General features: G+C 41.0%; 1 protein-coding gene across 1 annotated transcript in view; it reads right to left on the reverse strand.

Annotated features, from left to right (window-relative positions):
- LOC145401975 (maltase-glucoamylase-like) overlaps positions 1-27,706 on the reverse strand; it is a 261,779-nt gene that overhangs the window by 160,898 nt on the left and 73,175 nt on the right. The window contains exons 23-26 of the mRNA XM_080274078.1: positions 24,622-24,701; positions 19,271-19,450; positions 8,479-8,639; positions 5,121-5,298 (exon numbers count right to left, since the gene is read on the reverse strand). Of these exons, the coding sequence (XP_080130204.1) occupies positions 5,121-5,298; positions 8,479-8,639; positions 19,271-19,450; positions 24,622-24,701 (599 nt within the window). The remainder of the gene's footprint in view (positions 1-5,120; positions 5,299-8,478; positions 8,640-19,270; positions 19,451-24,621; positions 24,702-27,706) is intronic.

Genomic DNA, 27,706 nt, shown 5'->3' on the forward strand with positions numbered 1-27,706 from the left:
GAAACGTGACTGCCATTTAGTGTCAGTGCGGTACGCAATTAAAGTCTAACGTAATGGCGCAAATGTTTTCAAGTTGCGCACTCTGAAAAAACCGTGATCTTGTGTTTGGCTTTCAAGGTCACTCAAGGCCAAAGGTCATGGTGCCAGTGCCCACATAGCTTGAAAGTTTCATGTAATTTCATGCAGCCGTTTTTCTGTAATGTTGCTAACAAACAAACAAACGACCAGAAACAATACCCAGTCGGACTCGGTCTGGGCGAGGTAAAAACACTGCACCGTTTTACAGAGGTCAATCCTTCACCCCTTCAACACGATGACGCCCTTGAGATGATTCAGGGGCTACCAGGAAACTTTGACTTCCATTTCCACTTTGTATTTTGTACTTTATTCTTGCTCCCTCCAGACGGTTGCTATCACCTAAGGAAAGATCTTTTCTACTGCGGGGATTAATGAATACTGTACATAACCTCTCCTCTTCGTAAAAATATCTAAGTTAAAAAAAAAAAATAGTCTGGAGGCAGCAAGAATGGGATATGAAATGTCATCGGAATGGAGGAGACGACTGAAAGGGCCTGACCACACCAGCAGCTTTGATAGGATATGGCTATGTTTGGGGTTTAATCCAAACAGATCTACTGTAAGGCGTTTGGATTTTTTTTTTTTTCTGCTGAAGGCAGTTAAGAGGAAGCAGTTAATAGACTAAAATACGGTAAAAACAAGTCATACGAGTATTACCCTTGAAGGAAAGTGGAAGTTGTACAATCCTCCCTCTTCATATCTGCCTTCACAGACCGTCGTGCAGTCGATGGGCAAACTATCTCTATTTCAGTTTACAAGATTATACTGTTAATTTTCAGAGATCCTGTAACTTGGATGTCCACACGAGTTGTTCTTTGTTCTGTTAGTAAGGTAATGAAAATGTTTATGTGTTGATAAACTAAAATCATTAGAATAAAAAGCTAAAATGGCTACCTGTGCAGTAATGGAAATCAATGGATTTACTTAGTTCCCTATTTCCGTCAGTATAATAATGCTCGTGAAGTAAGCTTTTCCCGAAAAAAAAAAAAAAAAAAAGTTTAAACTACTATTTTGGAATGTAGGATCCAGCATTTAAAGTGTCCCCTATCCCCACCTACACCCTTACCAGATGCCAGGTATATGAGAGCGATGTCCACACCAGCCAAGATACAGTGCCCATCTTCTAAGAGTGTCTTACCCTCACAATGACCCACCAACCATCAACACTGCAGTCCGTCCCACTCATTCCTTTCCACCCACCAACAACCTAATTCTTACTTAGTCACTTTATACTTTTGTACTTCACATATTCCCACTGCCAACACTGCCCTTCATGCAACACCCATTTACAAAGAGTGTACTCATCCCGCCGTACCCATTCACTCTCCACCATCTTAACTCATCATCCACACACTCCACATCGCTCTCCGTCTACCATTCCCACTATTTTGCTCCGCCACCTTCGACTCCCATCTTACCGGCTTATCTACCCATTTTCACAGGATATACTTCCCCCGGCATGTCTCACCACCTACCACCATTCGAGCCTATCCTCTTCCCTCCTCTCCACGCACCCAACCCATTTCTACCATAATAGGGTGAATGTAACATAAATAATTGCTTCGACTTCAGCCAATCTAAAACAGTCACATCTGTTTACAGGGAAGGCCTATACTTACCCTGTCGTGAACCGCCACACCCCCACCATCCCAGCCCATCCTACCCATTCGTCCCCTATTCATTTCATCCACTCTCGCAAGACCTTAAGAAATATGATCATTTTTCCTGACTGAGCTATTATTTTTATCATGCCTATCAAAAGGCGTAATTTAAAACGAACTGTAACTACTGGCTTTATCGTCATCTGATCCCATTCCATCTATTCCTTACGATTCATCCTTTCTCTGCTGAGGTATGTATCATGACAATGGATACCTCTACTACTAATTGACCCACAACGCCTATATACACAGGGTACACTTCCTTCTTCGTGGCCAGCTACCCCACACCATCCCACTCCATCCCTCCCACTCGTCCTCAAACACTTCTGAATGAACTGATGTTATCAACAATAGTAAAAAAAATAATAATAATCAGTTGAGAGGTTGGTTTTAGGCACATGCATTCATAGACATGATTAGAAACGATCTGTGTTAATCTCAAATAACCTGATGAAGTGAAAGGGATGAAAGTACATGAAAGACATGACTTATATCCTTAAAACCACTACACTGACATCACCTGAATCAATTTATGCTGAGTTAAGATGACTTGGCAAACCTGAAGCGACATGAAAAGTTGCCTGAAATTGTCCTGAACTTATCCACATGCGTCTGAACTTAGCTACAATGAACTAGAATGACTGAAATAAATTTAAGGTGACCTGAATGGATGTGACGAGACTTAAATTCAACTTACTGAATCCTACCGGCTGAAAAGGTCCTGAATGGTCATAATTCGACGGAGTGACGTTGATAGAGCCTGAATTCATTTGCAGGACTTGAATGGAGCTGAAATACCTAAATGACCCTGAATGAACCTAACTGGGCCTAAAATACCCGAAACCGACTTGAAATGACCTGAAAACGCCCCAGTGAGAGAATTTCTTACAGGAGAGGAGAACCCGTGTAATGAATGCTTAAGCTGATCAGTGGTGGGATTCTGCAGATATGTGTGTGACGTGCAGGTGGCGTTAGCTTAAATATTTCCTTACATTTCATGCCCTACTACTGTATTTTTTTTTCCAGTGTGTCATTCCCTTTTCTTCTCATTATCCACTACTTTAATCTCAGCTATTCTCCTTGCTGTTTTTTCTCCACCTACTTGTTTCCATTGAGAGTTTTATATTCACAGGGGCGATGGCTCGGAGGGAGAAATAGTTTTGTGTGTGTGTGTGTGTGTGTGTGTGTGTGTGTGTGTGTGTGTGTGTGTGTGTTCACATTATAACTTAGGTTGTATTAATTCCTACTCTAACCAAGTTTGGCGGAAGGCCTGTGGAAGAGCCAAGAGGTTGACTTTTTTTTTTGGGGGGGGGGGCATAACAGGCCAAAAGTCAAGTTCACAGGACAAGGTCAACTTAAATATTTTTTATTCGACTTTGACCAAACTTGGTGGAGGTGTTGAACGTAAGGCCAGAACAAAGGGATTTGATATTGAAATCAATCAGTTAAAGATAAAGTTGTCAGGGCAAAGAAAAATCCGACCTACATGTGTCCATAAATAAATTTAAAAAAAAAAATTAAATAAACAGTTTTGATCTGATTTGGACCAAACTTGGTATAAGAGTGAAGGTGACTCAAGCGGCTGTCAAAGGTCAAGGCTACACTTAACCAGTTCTTGTATGATTTATGTCAAAGTTTTTGAAAAGTTTTGGGGTAAGGCAATCTGAAGAGATTCGATTTAAATTACAGTCAGTCAAAGTTCAATGTCACAGGAAAATGTCAAAGGTCAGGGTCACATGGCAAGGTCGCCTTTGGCCAAAACTTCGTGAAATAATTGAAGGTAAGGCAAGGATGACGGAATAAGATTGTAAGAACACTAAGTCAACGGTCAAGGCCACAGGGTAAGGTCAGAGTTCGACCAGTGTGTATCAGTGTGTGAACAAACTAAACTAGTTTTGATCTTAGTTTACGAGTAATCAACGTGGAGTTATTGAGGGTCAGCCAAGGGGGTTGAGCTATTGTTTTTTTAGAACAATAGTCCAAAGGTCAACATCACACGGCAAAGTTAATTTCAACAATTTTTAAAGGATTTAGGTCATACATTGTTGATCATGCAGCATAAATTTTAAGATTAAAGGCTTTGACTTTGTGAACAAACCTCTAGCAATTAAAGTCTCAGGTTAAATGTTTGATCTCATAACTCAGTTTTGATTCGATCTGGACCAAGCATAATGGAAGAGCTTGGGGTCAGCCACGCATTAGAAGAATTGATAACCGTAGGGCAAGGTCAACTGAAGTTGTTTTCATTTGATTTGGACTAAACTTAATGGAAGACCAGAGGATCAACCACGAATGACGTAATTCGATTTTGAGAAACAACAATGGATGGTTAAGGCCACAAGCAAAGTCAGATCTTCGGCCCTTGGACCATTTGTAGGGCGTGGGTGTTGTACTGTACAACTCTGATTATTCCTTTTTGTTAGTACTGTTCTACAGTAACTCTAATTTCCTTTGCTTTTCTATTACTCTCTCTCTCCTTTCCTTCTTTTCCTCTTTCTTCCTCCCTATTCGTCTCTCATCGCTTTGCTTGCTCTAATACCCGGTACATCATTTGCTGTATCCCTCTTTCATTCGTTATATTCTTTTTCTCTCTAGACATTAATAATTTTGGAATGGTTTGCTGATTTTGTTTGAGGCCAGCTCTGGGTATGGATTGGCAACCCGATTCCTCAGGCTCAGCACTTTACAGCCATTTTTCATATGTATCCGCTTTGGCTGTGACATGTGCTGCTAGTGCTGTCTAATTCAGGACTGGTGTAATGATGTTAACCGGATATTTTTATGAAATGTTGGTGGATTTTGTGACAAACTAGTAGTCCTTAAAGAACATTCAAAACGCCAAACTGCGGTCGAACCAGAGTCCTTTCAGACAGTAGGTTACTTCCCTAACTAGTTTACTGCAACACACATGTACAGCAAATAACGATTTTATATTTAAGTATTTATGTAAACCCATCTAGCCACACACTAATACCACTTCTCTGTCCAACTCTTGTGCAAGAGTCAACCGGCACTCTGAACACTGAAACTGCCTTTCTCTGTCTATTTTACCCTTTGCCTATGATCTGCAGTCTTCTAAATACAGGGCGTGCAGGCATCTTTAAATGAAGGCATCTTGAATTTGGCGGTAATTTTTTTTAAGGAAGAAAATTGTACTGCTTGAGTCTCTTTTTTATAGAAAACAAACATATGAATTAGTTCACAAATTAAAATCGTACGTGTAAATATTATTATCTTTTCCACACATCCACATAGTCTTTCATTCTCCACACCCACACTTACACCTCCCCCCACATTCACACAACGGCAAACCCTCCCCTCCATACCATGTACCTCTTCCCTCTGTCTTTGCCCAACTCCTCCCTACACTGCCACACTTACCCCAGGCACAGGGCCCTGATCCCTGGAGAAGATGGGCCACACAGGGTTGTCGTGCAGCTGATGCCTGAAGGAGTCGTGTGTGTTCTCCCCAAGCCCGTACACATTGCGGCTGGCCAGGGTGGACGTGATGCTCAGGAACTGGTCCGTGATTGTGAGGCCACCTAGCCGAGTGTCGAAGCTGGGAAAAGCAGAGTCGGTGAGGGATGGCAGTGGAATATTGTGTACTGTGTGACAGAATGTAAGGGTTGGCTCAGAATTATGTAGTGTCAAAAAAAAGCAGGAGTGGATGTGATACTCGGTGGTTTGTGTCAGGTCACCTATCTATACCAGATCAATGAAAAGAAAAGCTTCTTAGATGAGGTGCTGGAATACTGTGTACCATATAAGGAAAATGCTGGGGTTGGTTTAGAATATTTTCTAGTGTCTTAAAGGAAAAAGGCAGAGTGAATGTGATGCTTAACCTGTAAACTCCTACACGCCTCTTGAGCGGCTTGAGGGGAATGCTGTACGCCTCTTAGAAGCTTGATTTTCAAATTTGTCCAACAAAAATCGTAAGAGATGTACTGCTCTGATATTTTGCACGTTGGTAACACTATCAGGCAGCATACAGTACCCTCACCACTTAAGACAGAGTAGAAAATAATATGCCCTTTATACCAAGCAATTACTATTTTGGTAACACAGAGAGAAACAAATCCATAACCAAAGCAAGCCAGTTGATTTGTCTCGATGATAGCTGGGGAGTCTACGCACACCATCTCCATGACAACAAGGCCACAATCTGCCCCCTATCTACTACCCAGAGAGGTAGGATTACGGTAGAGTCGGCGTGAGAAGGCTCCGGTGAAGCCAGAGAACTGTCAAACGGCCATATTGGTCAAGAGGTCACGGCAACACCTACTTGACGAAGAAGATTGCTGTGCACTCCTACCTCTATGGCTGTGCCCATAGAGGTAACAGTACTAATCCTACCTCCGTGGGTGTGGCCATGAGATTATTAAGCCTTTAATACCTCCAGCTGTGTGTCCACCTGGTATTCTTCAGGGAGAAAGCCAGAAACAAAGTAGACTTCATTCTACCTCTGGTTTTAGTTGTAGTTCAGCTGTGGGTGTGAGACGTTCTGTCCTAAGTTGTAACTCACCATCAAATAACCTAAGACTCCAAAAATGCCCACCACCTGTGCCGCATTTGGGTGTAAAGAAAGAGGAGATAAGAAATCTGACCCATCCATTACATTTCACCAGTGAGTATCTTTAGAGTGAATTATAATTTGTAAGTGTACATTATGTATATGACTGGAGTTAGTAAAGTCAAGATGAATATTATATAGAATAATAGATATAAACTTTTTTCATAATGTGCTGATGTATATTATTTTAAATCATCTATCTGTCTTCCATCCTTCATTTTACCATATGTTCCTAAATGCTTCCTTTTTTTTCATTCATTAACTACTTTCTTTTCTCCTTCCATTCATAACCTACTTTCTTCCTCATTTTTTCTGTTTGCAACTAAGAAAACACTCGCGCCTGGTCAGCGGAACCAAGTCAGACAGCTGTCAAAGGGGTCGCCGCCATGTTGGTCGAGTCAGGTCTGTCGGCCTCACTCTGACCTACCCGTGGTTAATCCCTTATGCCGCCTCTACCTACTCCTACCTCTATGCTACTACCCATCCTTCCATCCCTACCATCTCTCCTCCCTTTTGCTGCAGTAGGGTAGGGTTGCCATTGACACCAAGGAAAGACTGTGGAGTGCAAGTACATGGAAATGCAGGGGAGTAGAGCAGAAATACTTGGGGAACAGGTGCACTATACCATTTCCAAGAAGCTAAAATATGTTTTATTAATATCCTTAGTAGTCACTTTTTTACCGACATAGCCACACCAGGGAGTACGGTTGTCAGAGGCATTCAGCGGTTTACGGGTTAAGAAGTGGTCAGTTAAGAGTCAGGTCACATAGCCAAGTGTCAAAGAGTTTGTTAGACAAGGCACTGAAATGTTATGCAGGATGTTAGGGAAAGTATGGGAGAACTTTGGATATTTTGCAGAACGTTAGAACAGGCACGGATGGGTTCAGAATATTCATCATGATGCTACAAGAATTAAATTATCATGTAGTGTCTTAGAAAAGAAGGGAATTACTTTGTAATGCTGGCAGGTGTTTAGAAAGGAAGATGGCTTAGAATAGTTTGCAGTGGCCTAGAATAAATGGAGGTTGATTTAGAAAAGCATCCATGGTCTAAGAAACGTACTAATTTATATAGACTTGATAATACCATATAGTGTGTCAGAAATGGCAGAAGGTTGGTTTGGAGTATTATCTGATTTATAACAAAGGCAAGAACTGATTTAGTATATTGGTTAGTGTGTTCAAAATAGTTCAGGTAAGTTTGTAAAAAATGGTGGGGGTGCTAGATGAGGCAAGGGTCGACTTAGATTTCACAGTAATATGTAATGTGGGAAAAAAAAAAAAAAAGTAAGAATTGTTTAGGAGATCAAGAAGGGGCTCGAAGGCCTTGGAATATGTTAGGAAAGGCAAGAGATAGTTCGTCTATTTATCTGTCCCTCCAACTATGTCTATCCGAATTTTATCTGTGTCCGTCTATCTAATACTGTACACTGTGTTCCAGCGAGTGAAACGGATAACAATATACTTCAAAGGAAATCAGGTGTGTAGAACTGTTGTCCGACATGGCTTGTAAAATATCCCTACTTGAGGAGCATCAAAACTTTGTTGTTTCTCAGGTACTGGCGTGTCATACAATTTTCAGACTGTCATTAAAATTTACTTCAAGTGGAACACTACCCGACTTTTACCCCAAAAGAACCAAATATAGCCGAAAAACGCCAAAAACATCTTTGCTAGGTAAGAGCAGAACACCAAAACTTCCCCCCCCCCATCAGCTTTTAAGTCAACCACATGTACTTATTATACTGTCATGGAAATTAATATCCAGCGGTGTCATTTATTTTCGAAAAAACACCGAAATATAGGACCAGTGGCCAAAAATACAATCTTGCTCGTTCGTACACGTTTTATGTGTGTGGTGTGGACACATATTTCTAGATCTATGTACATCTGTATCTGTAGCAATGTTTATTTCCACAATATCATTGCTCTCTCTCTCTCTCTCTCTCTCTCATATATATATATATATATATATATATATATATATATATATATATTATTTAGTTAATTCTATAACACTGATCTTTTGATCGATCAACTTATGCACCTATCGGTCTATATTTCATCAGTCTTCATATCTATCTTTTATTGATAATCCATCTATCAAACTAGCCATCAGATAATATTGTATATCAGATTGTCTACCTTTCCATCTTTTCCTGCAACTCACATAATAGTGCCGGAATCCACTCGCTGCACGTAGAAGTAGAATATGTCGCCTGCCTTAGCGTCTGTTGGCACGTGGACGGTGTAGGCCGGGTTGGTGCTGCCCTGGTCCGGTAGGTTCAGAGAGACTGGAGGTTCAAACCGGGGGGAGAACCCGTCGAAGAACTGGGGGGTAAGGTGGGATAAGTAGAGGGTTAAGCAGGTAAGGTGGGATAAGTAGAGGGTTAAGCAGGTAAGGTGGGATAAGTAGAGGGTTAAGCAGGTAAGGTGGGATAAGTAGAGGGTTAAGCAGGTAAGGTGGGATAAGTAGAGGGTTAAGCAGGTAAGGTGGGATAAGTAGAGGGTTAAGCAGGTAAGGTGGGATAAGTAGAGGGTTAAGCAGATAAGGTGGGATAAGTAGAGGGTTAAGCAGGTAAGGTGGGATAAGTTGAGGGTTAAGCAGGTAAGGTGGGATAAGTAGAGGGTTAAGCAGATAAGGTGGGATAAGTAGAGGGTTAAGCAGATGAGGTGGGATAAGCAGGGAGCCAAGTAGATACACAGATCATTCAGGTCTTAAAAGGTGACATTAACAGCAGAGGTATCAGAAAAGCTTGGTAGGCAGGTAAGTAGGTAAGCAGGTTGGTGGCTAGATAAACAGACAGATAGATAGACAGATAGACGTACATACAGAAAGACATACACACAGATTAATAGGTATGTAGGTAGACAGGTAGATGCAGAGATAGATAGACAGATAAACAGAGCCAGAGATGGAGCCAAATAGATGGATATAGATAGACAGGTAGATATAGATAGATAGAAAGACGAATAGATTGATGAACAGAATACAGTTACACGGAAAAAGATTTTGTGATATATACAAATACAGTTAGACAAAGATGGACAGGTAAGTAGGTATAGTTACACAAATACATGGATAATACAGATTTCACTGTCCTTAAGAGGTAGTCCATGTTGTACTGATATAAAACCGTGTAACAGTAGGAGACTAGTGTATGAGAGAGAGAGAGAGAGAGAGAGAGTTACGTAGATATATCTGCTAAGACATCAGTAATGGAGACTGTCACAAACCCTTAAACTAACTCCTCCATTTTTTTTTTTTTTTTTTTGTCCGACTCTGGGCATAGGCTCCACAGCCTGCTATCAAGGCCCAGCAGTCCTCCTACATACCATACACCTCTACATGTCACCACTTCGGCGCTAACACCCACCGTCCATATTGAATACATGCTAGGGCTGTCTCATACAGGACTGGTGTATTGGTATTAGCGGGGGTATTTTTACATGTCGGCGGGTCTTCTAGTAGATCAGTAAAGCCTGATTTAATTAAATTCAAATCCTTAAACTGTTCCCTGCCCCAGCGGGGATTTGAACCTGGGTCCCTTGGGACTGCAAGCCACCTCTCTACCGACTGGCCTAAAGAAAATCGTAAGGCGGTACCCGAGAAAAAAAAAAAAAAAGCAGGAAGCTAAAATATGGAGTTCAAAAAGGGAATTAAAACGAATATCAGAGTTACACCTCCAGTTTCTCTTATAGTAACTTGGTAAAACAGACCAACAAGTGGCCGCGGAAGAGCTGAATGAAAGTTTGTGATATAACTGAATGTTTATAGCTGAATGAACGTTTTTGAGATAAATGAACGTTCTAAGCTGAATGAACGTTTTTGAGATGTATGGGCTGAATGAATGTTTTTGAGATTAAGCTGAATGAATGATTTTTAGATTAAGCTGAATGAACGTTTTTGATATGTGTGAGTTGAATGAACGGTTTTGCGATTAAGCTGAATGAACGGTTTTTTATATGTAGGAGCTGAATGAACGTTTCTGGGATGAATAAACATTTATGAGCTGAATGAACTTTCTTTGATGAATAAACATTTGAGATAAACGTTTATGAACTGAATGAACTTTTTTTTTAATGAATAAACGTTTATGAGCTGAATTAGCGTTTTTAGATGAATGAAAACTTATGAGCTGAATGAACGTGTTAATATGAATAGCATTTTTGTGCTGTAGGAACTTTTCTGATGAATGAACGTTTGTGAGCTGGTCAAATGTTTATAGAGGAATGAACGTTTATGAGTTGATCGAACGTTTCTGAGATGAGTGAACGTTTATGAAAGAAATTAATGAACGTTTTTAAGATGAATGAACGTTTATGAGCTGAATGAAAATTTCGGACAGGGATAAACATTTATGAGATTAACGTACGCTTAGGGTACAGGCCGAATGAATTTTTATGAGATGAATGAACGAACACGAGTTAAATCATTGCTTACGGGTTTAATGAGTATTTATGAGATGAGTGAACATTTATGAGACGAATGAACGTTTACGAGTTGAATGAACACTTGAGACGAACGTTTACGAGTTGAATGAACGTTTATGAGACGAATGAACGTTTACGAGTTGAATGAATGCTTGAAACGAATGAACGTTTACGAGTTGAATGAACACTTGAGACGAATGAACGTTTACGAGTTGAATGAACACTTGAGACGAATGAACGTTTACGAGTTGAATGAATGTCTATGAGACGAATGAACGTTTACGAGTTGAATGAACGTCTGACACAAATGAACGTTTACGAGTTGAATGAACATTTATGAGACGAATGAACGTTTACGAATTGAATGAACGTTTATAAGATGAATGAACGTTTACGCGCTCAGTAAACGTTTTCACATTATTGAAAGTTTATGAATGTTTATAAAATCAATGAACGCTTACGAGATGAGTAAATGCTTACGAGATGAATGAATGTTACCAAGTTTAATTAACATTTACGAGATGAATGAAAACTTACGAGGTGAATGAACGTTTGTGAAATGAATGGTAATTTATGTGATGAACGTCTACGAGATTGTGTTTCCGAGATGGATGAATGCTTGTGAGATGAACGTTTTATTTTATTTTCAATTTATTTATTTATTTTTAAGCTTAAGAGATGAGCGAATTTTTATGAAGAATGAACCTTCATGAGATTCATGAATGATTATGAGATGAATGAACGCTTTGGAGATGAATGGTCATTTAGGAGATTGATAAACATTTCCAAGCCGAGTTAGCGTTTACGAGATAAATGAACGCTTACCAGCTGGATCAACACGGAGAGTAAATGAACGTATGAAATGAATATGTTTGAGATGAATGAACGTTATGAGACAAGCAAACGCCTAAATCACATTACTTTTCATTTTATTCTTCTTATCTCCAGACGACTTTATTAAGCTTGAGAGACTTTGACCAGGAGGCGTTAGATATAGGCTAGCCAGACAACCTCTAACGCGCATATATATATATATATATATATATATATATATATATATATATATATATATATATATATATATATATATATATATATATATATCTTACAGTCGCGTTCATGAGTCCCGATACACATGTGGGTGTGTTGTCTATTGTAGTGCTAACTGCTTTTGGAATATGGAACTTTTGCATTTACTGCCTGATACACTGAATATAATCTGACCAGGTAGCAAATGAAATAGTTCAGCATCCTACCAGCGGAGGACACTGTAGTGGACAACAAGACTACATGTGTATCGGGACTCATGAACGCGACTGTACCACCTATAAAATAAAATGGAGGTTTTATAACAAGTACTTCCGGGTGACCTGGTATTATGGAGGCAACGGAGAGTAACAGGACGACAAAGATAATGCATTAATGTGTGGACCAGACGTAGGATAGTAACTGAAGTGGTTTTTCAAATTTTATGAAACCTTATCTCTACCGATTTATTTTGCTCGTTACATCTTAGTCTATGTCGCTACTAAAACGATCGAAATCGCAAAGATGTTGAGGGTAATATGTAATATTTATAGCCGGGGAAGAGGTGTTACGAAGCCGCCCATGTTACATACCCATAGGCAGAGCACCAGGTTTTAAGAGACGGTGAGGTTCATGGGAAGGTGGTGTATCCTGGGAGAAAGGGGTCGTTGCTCAGTAGGGACAGAAATGCCTGGAGGTTCTCTTATCGTGGCTAAAACGCACGTCACACGGCAGTACGAACCGCCAAGAATCAGGATGACTTGAAAAAAAAAATCAAATTTTTAAGGTTCGCCCAAAATTCGCCTATATTCGCCTCTATTCGTCTCTTGATTCGGGAGAGTCGTGGGTGGGTCGGACGGGTGTCTGGGATGCGGCCAAGTTCGGCAAAAAAATAAGAGGCTCCTTAGTTTTTTGGCGAATGTTCGTGGAAAAAAAACGTTACATTTTTTCGCCTTGGATTCGTGTAACGTTCGTCTGACGTTCGTGTGATTTGTGAGGGATCTGTCGTGATTCGGCTCAATGCGGCCAGTTTATCTTTGACCGAAGTGAACACGAGTCACACAAATATCACCCGAATTACATCAGAACGCCAAACGAACTGAAGCCGATTATTCGTGTGAGTCTTAACCCCAGCCACATTCAGGACGAAAACGTCCGAATGGCACTCAACTTGCACACGAATCACACAATTAGCACAGGAATTGGGCCAGTCTGGCAACCGAATGGAACCTGATTAATCGAGTAAGCTTTCCCCGTAGGACGAACTCCGTCCGAATTGCACTCAACGTGCACACGAATCACACAATCAGCACTCGAACTGCAACACACTAGCACACGAAACGAATACTATTATTCGTGTAAGTATCTCCTTTAACTATATAGTAGGACGAATACCGCCCGAATTGCGCCCAACTTGTACACACAAAAAAGAAGTCCACACGTGACGCACTCCACTTGCGCGCCACTCGCTCGAATTTGGCGCGAATCCACAGAAGTCGCGGCAACAGTGGGTCAGACGTGGCGCTCGAGGCTCTCCTTGAACAATGCCTTATCCATCCTCATGAAGCTCCTGTAGGTGGTCTGGTCACTGTTGATAAGGGTCATAAGAAGGGTTTCGTAGCGGCCATGTAAGGGTCGTTCGACGATCCATTCCCGCACACAAAATGATCGTGCTTTGCATTATTGCCTCTTCCACCGTCGTCTCCTGATTAATAGCAGGTGGTACAGACTCAGCGGATTATTGTTAGATTTGATGCGGGTGTAGAGGACTAGGGCCGTGGCAGCTTCGTCGTAGGTGAACTTGTTGACGATAAGCTCCACAGACTCCATAGCCGCTAGCAGTGGTCGGCAGGGGGGCAGGTGATCAAATGGCTGGAAAGAAGGGCGCCCAGATATATATGTGCCACAATTGCAGTCGTATTGGATTCGTGGTTGATTCCAGTTATTTGTGTGATTTGTGTGCGTTTTGTGTGCATCGTTCGGCTTTCGTGTGCACTTCGTGTGGAAAACGACCAAATTTGGCTAATGTTCGTCATTGTCTGTGTGTATTCATAAGGAATTCGTGAAAAGTTCGTGTTGAAATCGTTTGTTATCGTATTTTCTTCTATGTTCATATGATTCTTAAGGTCATCGTGTGGCGATTGTGTGGGGTTCATGGCATTGTGTGGAGTTCGCGTGGGCGATTTTTCGTGGCCGGTTCGGTCAATGACTTGCAGATTCCGAGAATAGTGCAAGTCATTCCAATTCGTGCGGGTTCATACTGCTTGTGACGCGGGTTTGACTCTCACAGGATGCGGCGTCAGGTTACAGATAAATGAACATACAGGTAATTATGATCTTTACCTTTTTGGCTGTACTGGTGTCCGTTAATGAATTTCTGTATTTCCATTATATACTTATTTCATCCTAAACCATACTCTCTCTCTCTCTCTCTCTCTCTCTAGTGTGTACGCTTTTCACCTCTGCTGCTGTGATGTGTGTTTCTATTAAGTTCTTGCTATCTTCAAACAGTTTTATTCACCTCATGGTAGACTTGTAGTAGTGCAGGAGTTAAGCAAGGCTGTAACTAACCTCTCAGTTCAGATGTCTCTCCCAAGCAAAAATCGTATAGTGGTAGCAAGAACAAATAAGAAACACGTTATCATAATTATTGGTTTAACATTACTTTCTATCGCATTCTCCGTTGTATAATTTAAGTATTCTATAAATCTACTTTGCGCTCTCAGGTTCTATCTACCTCCTCGTCTATCCACAGTTTATTTTTTATATAGCTTTAATCAGCCAGCTCAAAACTTTGTCCTTCGTTTTTTAAATGTTATTTTTTTTCGACTAACTTTTAAAAGAATTTTCAGTATTAAAACTTCATAAAGATGTTTTGAGGCGTGAGGAAAAAGGGAAAGAGGAGGGGAGGGAGAGGGAGGTATGGAGGGAAGTAGGGGGAGGGACGAATGGAGGAAAGGAGGGGGAGGGAGGAATGGAGGGAAAGAGTGGGGGTAGGAAATATGAATGGAAGGAGTGAAGAAAGGGATGAACGAGAGAAACGGTAGGAAGGAAGGAAGGAGAACAGGAACATGAGAATGGGAGGTATGAAGAAAGGGAAGGAAACAGGGAGGGAGAAGGGGTGAATGGAGTGAAGGTAGGTGGGAAGAAAGGAAGAAGAGACGGAGAGAGGGAGAGTACTAATGGAAGGATGAGAGAGAGAGAGAGAGAGAGGGAGAGAGAGAGAGAGAGAGAGAGAGAGAGAGAGAGAGAGAGAGAGAGAGAGAGAGAGAGAGAGAGAGAGAGAGAGAGAGAGAGAGAGAGAGAGAGAGAGAGAGAGAGAGAGAGAGAGAGAGAGAGAGAGAGAGAGAGAGAGAGTGTGTGTGTGTGTGTGTGTGTGTTTTACGTCACATACAAACCCATCCGCATCATTTGTCTCTTTTATACTCACCTCATAAACGCCTGTAGGATAGAGCCATTCCGTTAACCGCTACAAAAATGGGTGCAGTCCTAGTCATGTGTATATGTATACAAACTTCATCCGTCAATTTGTATTCTTTAGCAGTTTTTTGTTAGCTCTTTTGCATCCTCAGTTTCCACGTTTTGCTTTCTCACAAATTCACTTAACATACCCACCCAGCTTCTTCCTGGCCTTTAGCGCCTAGTTCCACCCTCTAACTCGCTAATATATCCTTTTCACCAACCTGCATATACAGTAGGTATTGTCTCTGTATGGCCATATCATCGAAGGTGGGGTGTTGTAGAAGGACGCCTTAACGTGGTGGCACTTTTTTAACTGTGCATTTCCACTGCCCATATAAGCAAACGTCCCTCAGTTTCCCCTTTATCCCCCGAAAGGAGGATGGTAGACTGAGGGAGGAGGGGAATTTCAACCTACAGTCCACCGGGTTCAAGTTTAGATGAGCCCAGGGCCAGAACAACATCTGTGGCGGCTTCAGCACACACTCTTTCATCTCCTAATTAATGAACTTCCTTACTATACATCCTTCACAAATCTATATCTGTAACCCTATCCAATCTATGCATTCCACACATATTCCTCAACAATCCTATTGCCTCTGCCGTCAACTCCCAGTATTACACACTCATGCCATTCCAAAGACTCACTGCCAGACCATCATGCAACCGGTGTGCGATCTCTTTGCTCTGTCTTCTATTTCGTACCAAAGGCTCCATGGCAGCAGCAACATCAGTTCCTTAGTCCACTATACACTCCACTTCCTTTACATGACCATTTACCTTTTCCATCACTGCACCGTGGTACTCAATATAATCCACCAACACAAACCTCCACGTATTTACCGGCACACCACACTTCATCACCTTCCTCCTAAGCAACCATCACTTAACTCACCTACATTAACTTCTCATACTTCCAGTCAGACATTTACTAAACTGCACCAGTCACAAAGATCCCGAACATTATTAGCAAACCAAGTTTCGAACTGTATACATTAGATTTGAAATATTCCATCCCTTACCATCAGCTTTGTTCTCGTTACTATTACTGTTCTTCAGAACTCCTATCTATCTATCTATCAATAGATAGATAGATAGATATAGATAGACAGATAGATAGATAGATAGATAATACTGTAAATATATTACAGGAAATTTGTGTAACCAGTGTTTTCATGATATCCCTAGGTAATTCGTGAAATGAGTTTAATTTTGGATGGGTTAATAAAGGTTAGGTTAATTTAGGCTGTGGTTAGGTTAGGCTGCAATAATCTGGGTTAAGTTTAGGTTAGGTTAGGTTAGGTTGGGTTAACTTAGATGAATGTTAAATTATGTTAAGCGTTCATATAAATTAACCTAACCTACCCTAACCTAACTAACCTGGCCTAAATTAACCTAAACTTAACCTAGATTATCCCAACCTAACCTAACTGCAGCCTAAATTAACATACCTTTCATTAGCCCATCCTAATTTAAACATATCACGAATTCCCTAGGGATTTCATGAATCACTGGATACACGAATTCCCTAATATATATATATATATATATATATATATATATATATATATATATATATATATATATATATATATATATATATATATATATTGTGGTCTACATATACCACTCCATTTCCACTCTGCCTGGTGATTTCTTGTGTTGCGGGGACTGCTCAGTCAACAATATCAGCATCTACCTTGCGTTACTTATTTCCTAGTCCCACTGCCACAACCAACACCAAACTAGCTGACTGAGCCATCTCCGCAACACATGACGGTATTGCCATGTGAATTGCTAGTGGGCCACGCTGTATATATTACGGTGGCCCATATTTTGACATTTTAGAAAGTTTTATCTCTGATCTTTTCAGATTATTCAGTCTTCGTAAAAAATAATTTGGGTGAAATAAGAAGTTGATACATTAGTATAGGTGACTCAAGCGCTTAAAATTTCTTTCCCTGTATGTGAGCATATAGTGAGCAACCCTGCAGCCCTGCACTTCAGATGTTATGTCCACAGGTCAATGCATATGTGCTGGCTGCACTGAGCACTGAGGCTGGCTGTACAGTACAATATGGTATGTTGTTGTTTTTCAAAGTACGGTACGAAATTATGTTACGATATTTTCCTTATGGTGCGGTGCGGCACTTTCACGTAAGGATATGTAAGTTAAATACCATGTCGGCACCGTACGAAATTGACATTATGAGCAAGATGCAGCTGCTGTCGGCATCAAGTCGTTCAAACCAGATAATATGGTCCTGACATTTCACTGGGACAGCAGGCTTATTCCTAATGTCGCAGGAAACAAAAAGGTGAATAGGCTGCCCACTTTGGTGTTGACTGTGTGGAAGAACAAGCTACTGCAGATATCAAAGACAGCCTATGGGACTGGCCAGCCTTACTGACAAAAGTGTACGTATGTAGTGTCATCCGCCAGATGGGGGATGGACAGTTTGGTCTGTGCAATGTGCTTTGACACAGTTGTCATCAATACTGACAGATCATCAGGGGCTTGTTTAAATACTGAGCAGGCATCTTCTTCACTTCTGCTGTCAGCCTCATACGTTGATGTTGATCTTGGCTGCAGCTTTAGAAGAGTGCCTGGGGTCTACCAGCGCACCAGCAATTCTCGTTTCCAAGCGGCTTCAAGCACAATGGTTATCGCTTGACAATAAAAAGAAAAAAGTATGAGGACTCTTTCTCAGACGAGTGCGCTGCATTCAATCTTGCCGATATCAGAAATGTAGTTGTTGCATTTGTTGAATATCAACTGTAGAACCACCAACCACAAGAAGATTCTTGTGAACTTCTACTCGTACTCTTCAGTTAATAATGCTCTACATGGAAAACACATCTCTTTATGAGATGAAGTTCCAAGTTCCTGGACCTATGCACCAAGCCTGCCGAATGGCAATACCTATTTACAGCCTCAAGGTTTGGCTATTCACGTCACTGTGTCATTGAAAGGCGAGGGAAATCTTGGGTCTGTGAAATTTAAACAATTTTCTCGTAATGATGTTCCTCAGAACTTTATTTCTGAGACCAGTGGCTCCCAGCATAACTAAGACCCACCCTCAGTTCCTTGAGCACCAAGTATACCATCAGTGAAATATCAGTGCAGCCACATCACCCAAGTGATCGGATATTTATGGTGCCTCTTGATGGACTTGATCTTTCTCAGTATCTTTGAGCCACGTATGGAGTCGAACACGGAATGGGCTATGTTGAAAATTTCAGTACGAAAAAAGGTAAAGGATGGCTCACGAAAACGGGCAATCGTGGAGAAGACCAAAGTGGAACAAAAGACGCTCGTCGATTTTGTTTCAAAGAACAGGAAAGTATTAATAGCCTTGGGTTTCCTGAATGGATTCCTGACTTAAAAGCATGACACATGGAATGAAAGCAATGAATTGAAGGCTGTCCGGGCAATCATCCACTCTCTAGCAACGACCAACAATCATGCAGACCGAGGCGTCACCGTAGGAGGTGACACAGTTAGGGAGCTTTCAAAACGAGCTGTCATGCAGAGCCGGAAAAACTTCTTCAGTCTAAGAAATCAGCACTACTAATAAATAAATAAATCTATGACACGTGATTCCTTTGAAACCAAGATTCCCTTGTGCAGTATTTTTAAGAGTCTATATATTATGAATAAGTAGAAATGTAATGAACTTTGGCCTTCAAACAAAATGAAACTAATTCCCTTATGAGAGCATGGAACAGATAGTAGCCTACACAGGGTTCACGTGCATACGGGTTCTATAAGGAACAAACTTTGATGCTTTTCAAACACCTCAAAATATTCACATTTTCCGTTTAAATATATCCCTGGATACTAATGTACAAAGAGGAATAATATGAAGGGGTTAGACATAAAATGCGGTTATTTCAATTTTTCTTCCTCAGTGAGGGCCACCCCAGTATTATTTACTTATTTATTTATTTATTTATTATATATTTATTCATTCATTCATTCATTTACTTATGACCAAATGACTTTTCCATATCACACACTTATCTAGTCCGAAATCGCTCACCTTAACCCTCAACAGACGATCACCGTACTTGAACACCTCGAACACCACATCCTCGATCTGGCCAGGGTAAAGAGCCTTCCCGTGTGCCCGCAGGTGTGTCCGGAAACCTCTCTCAGTCTCCGTGATAAGCCCATCAGCGAAGACCAAACCGTAGTCACTTGGCGGGGGAATCGAACACGTCTGAAGAAGGAGAATAGAGGGGGTTAAGGTGTGTGTGTGTGTGTGTGTGTGTGTGTGTGTGTGTGTGTGTGTGTGTGTGTGTGTGTGTGTGTGTGTGTGTGTGAAAGAGAGAGAGAGAGAGAGAGAGAGAGAGAGAGAGAGAGAGAGAGAGAGAGAGAGAGAGTGTGTAATTTAATTAATGAAGGAACAAATAACCACGTAATGAGAGAATAATTATGTGAATGCATGAGTAAATGAATGAATGAATGAATGAATGAACGAAGTGGATAAAGAAAACCAAACAATAACCAAAGAAGCCAGTATTTAAGAGGACGTAAAGAACGGTGATGAGAAAATTAAAGCTTAAAAAGAGAATAAAAATGTAAGTGGAAAAAAACATATAAAAGAACGATATACGATACGAGAGAAAGAGAATTACAAGGAAGAGTATGGAAAAAGTTTAGAGATAATAGTCATCGTCATCTTTATCATCACCATCAGTATTATCATCATCATCACAGCCACTGTTATCATCATTACCATCACTATCAATGTCCCTATCATCACCATCGTCACTCTCTTAACCACCACCTGCATCACCATCATCACAACTACCATCGTCATCATCATCACTCCCATAACCACCACCTAATTTATCACCGCCATCATCATCATCATCATCATCACCACCACTCCCATAACCACCACCACCACCACCACCACCATCATCATCATCATCATCATCATCATCATCATATTCACTCCCATAACCACTACCTTCATCATCATCACCATCATCATCATTATCATACTAATCCAGTTTCCAAATTTCACGAGGAATGGAACAATCCTAAGTACTTCACTTTGATTTTTGTCGGGTCATGAATCAGAGGAGAAAGTATTCGTCGAGAGTATGAGCCAGGTACAATATCCCCAATTCCTGTCTAGTAGCTACGAGTCAGCTTGCAACTCTTGAGTTCCAGTACAAGACTGATGACAAACCTATTTTTGTTTAAAGAGGGAGATCATTAGCATCTGTCTTGGGGCAATTTTTCTTAGGCTGTGGAGTCTCTCTAACATATTTTACTTAGCAACTGATTCTTCGTACTGTATGTGAAAAGAGGTAGAAACAGTTCCTGCAAAAAGAATAAAAGAGCTGCTTAAGAAGAGAGAAAAAAAAAAGCGGAATATAAGACAGAAGCTGAGAAGCGACAGGGTATATAAGAAATGGAGCAGCTGGAGGAGGGGCAAGGCCTCTGTAAGTTATTCAGAGAAGACATCTGTGCAGCATGTTAGGTAGTGTGCGGGGCGAAGAAAAGACGTGGTGAGCGGAACAGCATGGTGTAATGAAACAGTAAAGCAAGCTGTGGATGAGAAGAAAGCATATGGTAATTGGACGGGAAACACAGGAATGGGGGATGTGGAGTGACAGAAAAGAATTATATGTAGAGACGTGGAAAGATGTGATGAGCCTAGTAAAAGAGAGTGAGAGAAGAGTGGATGAGGAGTTTGGAAGAAAACGTTGATTGTTAAGTGGAGGAAATTTGAGAAACTTTTGGAAAGCGGTCAAGAAAGTAAGACAGGGTTTGAGAAGGGAAGTAGTAACAGGGGGTAGGGTAAAAATGGCAGAGTGCTGGTGGAAAGGGGAAGCAGAGTGAACAAAGGGAAACTGAACATTTTGTGGAACACCTGACTATACAGAACGAAAGTAGCGCTAAATTAACTGGTTGGAGAATGATTGGGAGAAGAACAGGGACGTGAAAGGAGGAGGAGATCAGAAGGATGGAAGTGGCTGAAGCAGAAACTGAAAATAAAGTAAGCCAAGGGACTGATAGTGTGGTGAATGGTTTTAATACTAGGAAGAATTAATGACAGATGGATATGAAACATGTGCATATTAGCCTAAGAGGAAGGTAGGGTCCCGGAGGATTGGAATTCAGGCATAACTGTTCCCCTGTACAAATGAAAGGGTGAAAGAGAATTTGTGGCACTGATAAGGGTATTTGTCTTCTCAGGCAAAACGAAAAATGTATGGTTGTCAGTACTTAGGGAAATAGCCATGGAATTCGTTGGCGAAGAACAGTGAGGGTTTTAGGAAGGGAAGTGGTTGTGTGTATCAGATAGCCTATTCGTTCTAAGATTTTTGGTGGAAAAGTACTTAGAGAAGGGGTAGAAGGTGTATGCTGCCTTCATCGATCTGGAGAAAACATACGACAGAGTAAATAGAAAAGGAATATGGAAAGTACTGAATATATATGACATAGATTGGAAGTTACTGAATGCTGTAAAGTATATGTATGAGGCCGCTAGGTGTGCAGTGTGTGTGTGTGTGTGTGTGTGTGTGTGTGTGTGTGAACTGAGTTCTTTAATCTGAATGTTGGATTCAACAAGGATGTGTCATGTCTCCATGATTGTTTTTTTATGAACATGGATGGAGTTATAAAAAATACAAGGAAGGGCTCTGGGGACTTCAAGATTTGATGAATGATTTTGGGAGGTGTTGCATGAAACGAAACTTAAAAATGAATGTAGCGCAGAGTGAATGTATGATCTTTGAGGTAAACGAAGTCATTGAATGTTAGCTAGGCTGGATGGTCGGGAAATGGAGAATATGAGTGCACTGAAATATTTAGGTCGTGTGATTTGTAATGGAAGTTTAAGGGAGGAAATGCATGAAAGAGTACAGCAGGGAGAAGGGTTGTTGATTCACTGAAGGCAGTAACTAGGAATAGGAAACGGAGCATGGAAGTAAATAGTAATTATATTGTAACCCCCACTGTAACGTATGGAACTGAACCTTGACTGTTGGATAAAAACAAGTCAAGAGTGGACGCAGCTCAAATGATCTAACTGGGAGGAGCTTGCGGAGTTGCATGGAGAAACAGACCGACAAATGAAGAACTGAAGGGGTGCTGTGTTGTTGACGTGAATGTGACTAAAAGCATTAAGGGAAGTACTAAGATAAATGGCCATGTGGGGAGGATTAAGAATGAGAAACTGGCTAGAAGAGAGTACATGAGTGAGGTCGAGGGGAGGAGAGGGAGGGGGAGGCTGATGATGAGAGGGAAGTATGGAGAATAGAGATATACTCGTGTGAGAGATGAAGGGGAGGGGTAGCTGGAAGAAGGGCAGACAAATGGCAGAGGGCAGGGCGACATGGATGTGATTTGTTCGTGGCCATCCCTTTCGGGATTAAGACATCTGTTATGGACAGATAGGCAGATAGATGGATAGCATTTTACTTGCAGGAACATTATTTTTTTATTATAAATCAAACCTGTATTGTTTCCATCCTTTTCTACATTTATTGCAGGTTCTTTGTGCATATTAGTTCTAGTTACTGAACTGGAAAACAATTTTGTTCCAGCCTGACTTTTCTTACTTTTTAACATTGATCTACAAACATTCCTGAACCTAATTTCAGGCACCTTAAGAGACAGGCTTACCTAATCCATATGGATCAATTTACCGCTTGTATTTTCAATCATTTTGGTGAGATTTGCTGAAAACTTCCATTCGGATGTTGAAATGGTGACACGAGCATTTAATATTTTTGCAGGCCTATCAGTCTGTCATTCAAGTGGAGTCAATACTGAGCAGAGAGATGATGTTTCCAATGAAATCCGACCAAGGGTCCCTAGCTCTCCCTGTATGCTATGGGGTCATTGTATGCAGCATGTGTTAGGGAATGTAATGATATAAGGTAGTGAGAAATGGGCAGTAAATGAAGAGGATATTCGTAGACTCAAACGTAGACGAATGATATAGATTAGATGGATGTATAGTGCGTCCTAGAATGACAGGCCAGGCAGAAGGTGGGGAAGACGGAGTGTGAATAGAGTTGAAAGGCAGGATGGGACTTGAATGTATTAGTGTTGTGATGAGAAGGGGTAGACTGAGTCGCTATGAGGTTGACGAGGATAATGACAATCGAATGCTGAAGGTGAGTGCTGTGAACGTCGAGGGTAGGCATGCAAGAGCCAAACCGAAAAAAGATTTGGGACGAGGCCATAGGGATAAGGGATTTAAGAGAGAGACTACTAGAGATCAAGCAGCGTGGAAAACTGCCATTATGTGACCAAGGTCGATGCATGCAAGGCATGTTGGGACCCTTTAAAAACGAAATGAAACCAAAGATCAATAAATGCAATATATGCCAGCTTATATAGTTCTACAAATATCATATACATGCCTATAGCCCTTTTACAAGCATAAAAAAAACTACACTGCACCTTGGAAAGATACCTAATATTTTTTTTAACTTCGATCGCTCCTATCCCTCATGGCAGCTAGTTGTTGTTGTTGAATAACCCCGGTCTGTCTGGCCGAAAAGACCGATCTGCTGCAAGCAAGCCTGCAGGGCTGTCCCGTGCAGTGAACCGATGTTCCCTTTAGGTGGACAGCGCCTCACCAGAGTGAGACGTGGGGAAGAGTGTGGAGGTTTGGTTCAGCGATGGACACCGCATTTGCGTCTCTCTACCTACTTAACAAGGGCACCATCGTAGGCTCCACATCACCACATTATTTGGTTATATGGTTACCACCCAGCGTTATAAACGATTCCTGGGTTGCAGGAAATCAATATGCTTGTCACTCAGTGTAGAACCATCTGCAACTGAAGAGTAGAAAAAAAAAGTGACAGGAAAAATGGGAGAAATAGGAATACAGAAAGGCAGACACAGAAAAAGAATGATGAATATTTGCAGCAGCACATCAAGTGAGTGGTTGATCGTCGCAATCATCTACCATCTGCTGGCTGAGAGTCAGTCCAGTTACTTTCGGGTGGAGTCTTCATAAACGGAAAGATGATAGAGGAGAAGGAGATATGGAGGAAAAGAAAGTGTGACGAAGAAAGAATAGACGGCGAAATCAACGGAAGGAAACAAGACTTCAGCATGTGGTAAATAATTCACCATTGTGGTAATGCTTCGCCCTCACTCCCGTCCCCTTCACTCGCTTTCTACATTACGCAGAGAATCATGAGAATTAAACAGAGCAAAACAATCATGAGAATAAAAGAAAGCAAAAAAACAAAGCGAGACAAAGCCAACTTATCGTGAGAAAATTTATGGTCGATTGGGAATATTCAAATGAGCGTCGTTGAGATGGAACTACCAAGATGACAACAAGGGGTTGCGGGTTTAGTGGTCTCTCTCTCTCTCTCTCTCTCTCTCTCTCTCTCTCTCTCTCACCTTGGCAGTATCTTCCCAAGTACAGTTCCTGGCCTCACATATCTCCTTCGTCACCGACGCCTCGTCGTGGCGTGGTAGATCTGGGGAAGAGTTATATAATAATAATAATAATAATGATAATAATCATAATCATAACAACAACAGCAACAACAAAAATACTCTGTCATTTCCCAGTATTATGAATGGGTGGTGTATCCAAAAGCAAGAAACAAGGAAAATTAAACACATGAGTACGAGAAGTTTTCATAGTGCAAGAGGAGAAACAGGCCACACATCCAATAACTCATTACACAAGCCTTAGAAATTCTCTATTCCAAATATTACCTAGGAGGGAGCCGGTGCCACAGTGGGTAGCATTTGCAGCTATTCATTTGGCAGAACCAAAGTTCAATTAGCCTAACAGGCCGATTAGAGTGGTTTGCCCCTTCTTTCTATTTATCCAGCAAAACTACTGTAGACCAGGATTTAAAGTGACTTCTGCAGGTCTTATTCTAGAGGAAAACACAGAGTTAACAGAAGACATTCGGGCAGTCGACAGATATAAATCTAATCGTCTTATAAAAGGAATAATACAGGGAGGGGCTGTACATGTATGGGAATATTATGGTGTTTGGTATTTTTTTCTTCTGTGTGCGCGTGTGTTACTGTTAGTTATAATCACGCTTGATCAAAATACTCGTATGTAATAATAAAGCTCCTATGACTCATTTTCAGCTGAATAAAAATGAATTGGCATTAGCTGCAATAAACCAATTCTCTCGATTATGACAGTTAAAATGGTGATAAACTGTGGCTTTGACTGATGTACAGTCGCCCAAATAAGTGATGACCCGATTCCCAGTACCTTTCCCTCAGAAAGTGGTATCTGGCAACTGCCATGGCCTAGCTATATTTCCTTTATTGCACACCGGGAAGAGCAGTATTAAAAGAAAAAAAAAATCGTTGTATAATTGTTATTACCGTGTATACCTCGCATTACGTGAGAAGAAGCCACAATATATTAAAGTCGAGGCTTAGCTGTATGAAAGAATGTGAAACGCACAGCCTATCGCTCATCGGTTCCAGGGTTAAAATGAAAAGAAGCGAGCATAATATTTGTTTTACATCCTAAATGAACAATACTGAGGGATAAATGTTGCATAAAATAAAATCTGCAGTTAAAAGTCATGTCCAAACCACGTGTCATCAAATCACGAATGTAAACATTTAAAAGTATTTCTTATCAACATTTAAATCATTATGCATGAGGACATTCAGGTGGGAAAACAAAGCCGTGAGTTCTGTTGGCAAACACTGAAGTAACTACAGGGACACTCAGTGAAGCGCAACTCTCAGACAAGGGCAACGTAATTTCCAAACCACTCTTCAAAATGAGTTAGGTTTTCTCATCACTGATTAGGGATTCGAAAAAATTGTTTCCCAGATCCAGCATCTGTAATCCGATCAGGATCGGTCCCAAAAGTTAACTGATTGTTCCCTGGGAGAGGCTGGGACACGGGCTATTTACCCACCAAATTTGGTCCAAATCTCTCTTAGTTTTCGAGTAATCCTGCAAACTAACAACTAAACAAACAAAAAGGGGTGAAATCATACTCTGCTTGTCGGAGAGAATAAATTACAAGAAAGTATGCACTGAATTCAGTGAAAAGGTGAAATTACTGGGGAACAATCATATTCTTTTACCTTAACCTGTCCTAGACTTTCGTCCTTTTGCAGGAATTTCACGTGGTTCAGTGGAGGAAAAAGACAGTACTATGGTTCCACACCATTTCCATGGCACGTCTTTCTGATTACCATCATAATTTGGTGTTCATATATTTTTGCAACTTGACATTCAAGATGGAGATAAGGCAATTTTAGACCAAGTAAAAAAGAAATAAATTGTCATTTTTACTGACTGAAAATCAACATTTAACAAAGGGCAGTCTCATGAAGGAAGGCGGAAAGGGTGGTGGTCAAAAGCAAGAGAGACAATGAAGAGAACTCAAGACGAATGTTGGTACCAAAAAAAAAAAAAAAAAAAAAAAAAAAAAGCAAGCGTGAGGACGTTCAGAAGGGTTATACTCCCACTCATACAGTGACCAGCAGTAACGCAGACGTCTTTGGTAAGTCCACTTAGGCGCGACTGGAAACGTGCCAGATATTACTTACTATTTGTTTATTGTTATTAATCCAAAACAGTAAGGACGAATCTTGCTTATATTTTCGCAAGATTAGCTTTCATTTATTTCTTCAACACCACAAATTAAGTTTGGAGGGTAGGCAAGTTATGGGAAACACATCAGAAAGAGGAACGAGTATTGCCGTCTCGGATCTCCTACTGAGTGGAAGGTTGCCAGAGCCAAGGAGTTTTATTCGAAACTTAAGAAAACAAGTCATCACTTCCTTGGGCGATTGTTATGGAGAAGGAAAAGAGGATGAAGAAGATGTCATTATAGATAGATAGATGGACAGAAAATGGAGAAGACGAAGAAAAAGAAAAGATGATGATGATGATGAGGAGGAGGAGGAGGAGGAGGAGGAGGAGGAGGAGGAAGAAGAGGAAGAAGAAGAAGAAGAAGAAGAAACAATGTCAGTATAAACAGACAGACAGACAGGCAGATTAGCCTGCAAGAGTCCACCGCAGGGCACTGGCCTCTCCCAAACATGGTTTTGTTTGGGAGGAAACAGCCTACATACCCTCTCTTGGCTGGCTTATAGCTCTGGTGAGGGGAATCCTTTTAGTCTGACTATTGCTAATAGGCCCTATATAGTCTGGTCCTACTAGGACTCAGCCTGCTCACCAGTGAAGGGTAGCACACTAGCAGGCTCGTCTCTACCCTGAGACTGTAGGTTAAAAGTGTGTAAGAAGAGGTGGGGGTTGAGGTGGCCTGGCCGATCGACTCTGCACACTCCTCATCCTTATCCTTGAAGGCCACTACCAGTATATATACAGTATATAGATAGATAGATAGACAGATAGATGAACAGATAGATATGCAGGTATAGACAGACAGACAGATAGATATAAAATCACCTCGTCCTATCTTTGTAAAACAGAAGGATGATATATATCTGAATGCTGGCCTGAAACAGGGATGTGTCA

The sequence above is a fragment of the Coenobita brevimanus genome, chromosome 57 (assembly GCF_032717465.1).
Source record: "Coenobita brevimanus isolate Jiangsu-jjx chromosome 57, ASM3271746v2, whole genome shotgun sequence".
Taxonomy (NCBI): Eukaryota; Metazoa; Arthropoda; class Malacostraca; order Decapoda; family Coenobitidae; genus Coenobita; species Coenobita brevimanus.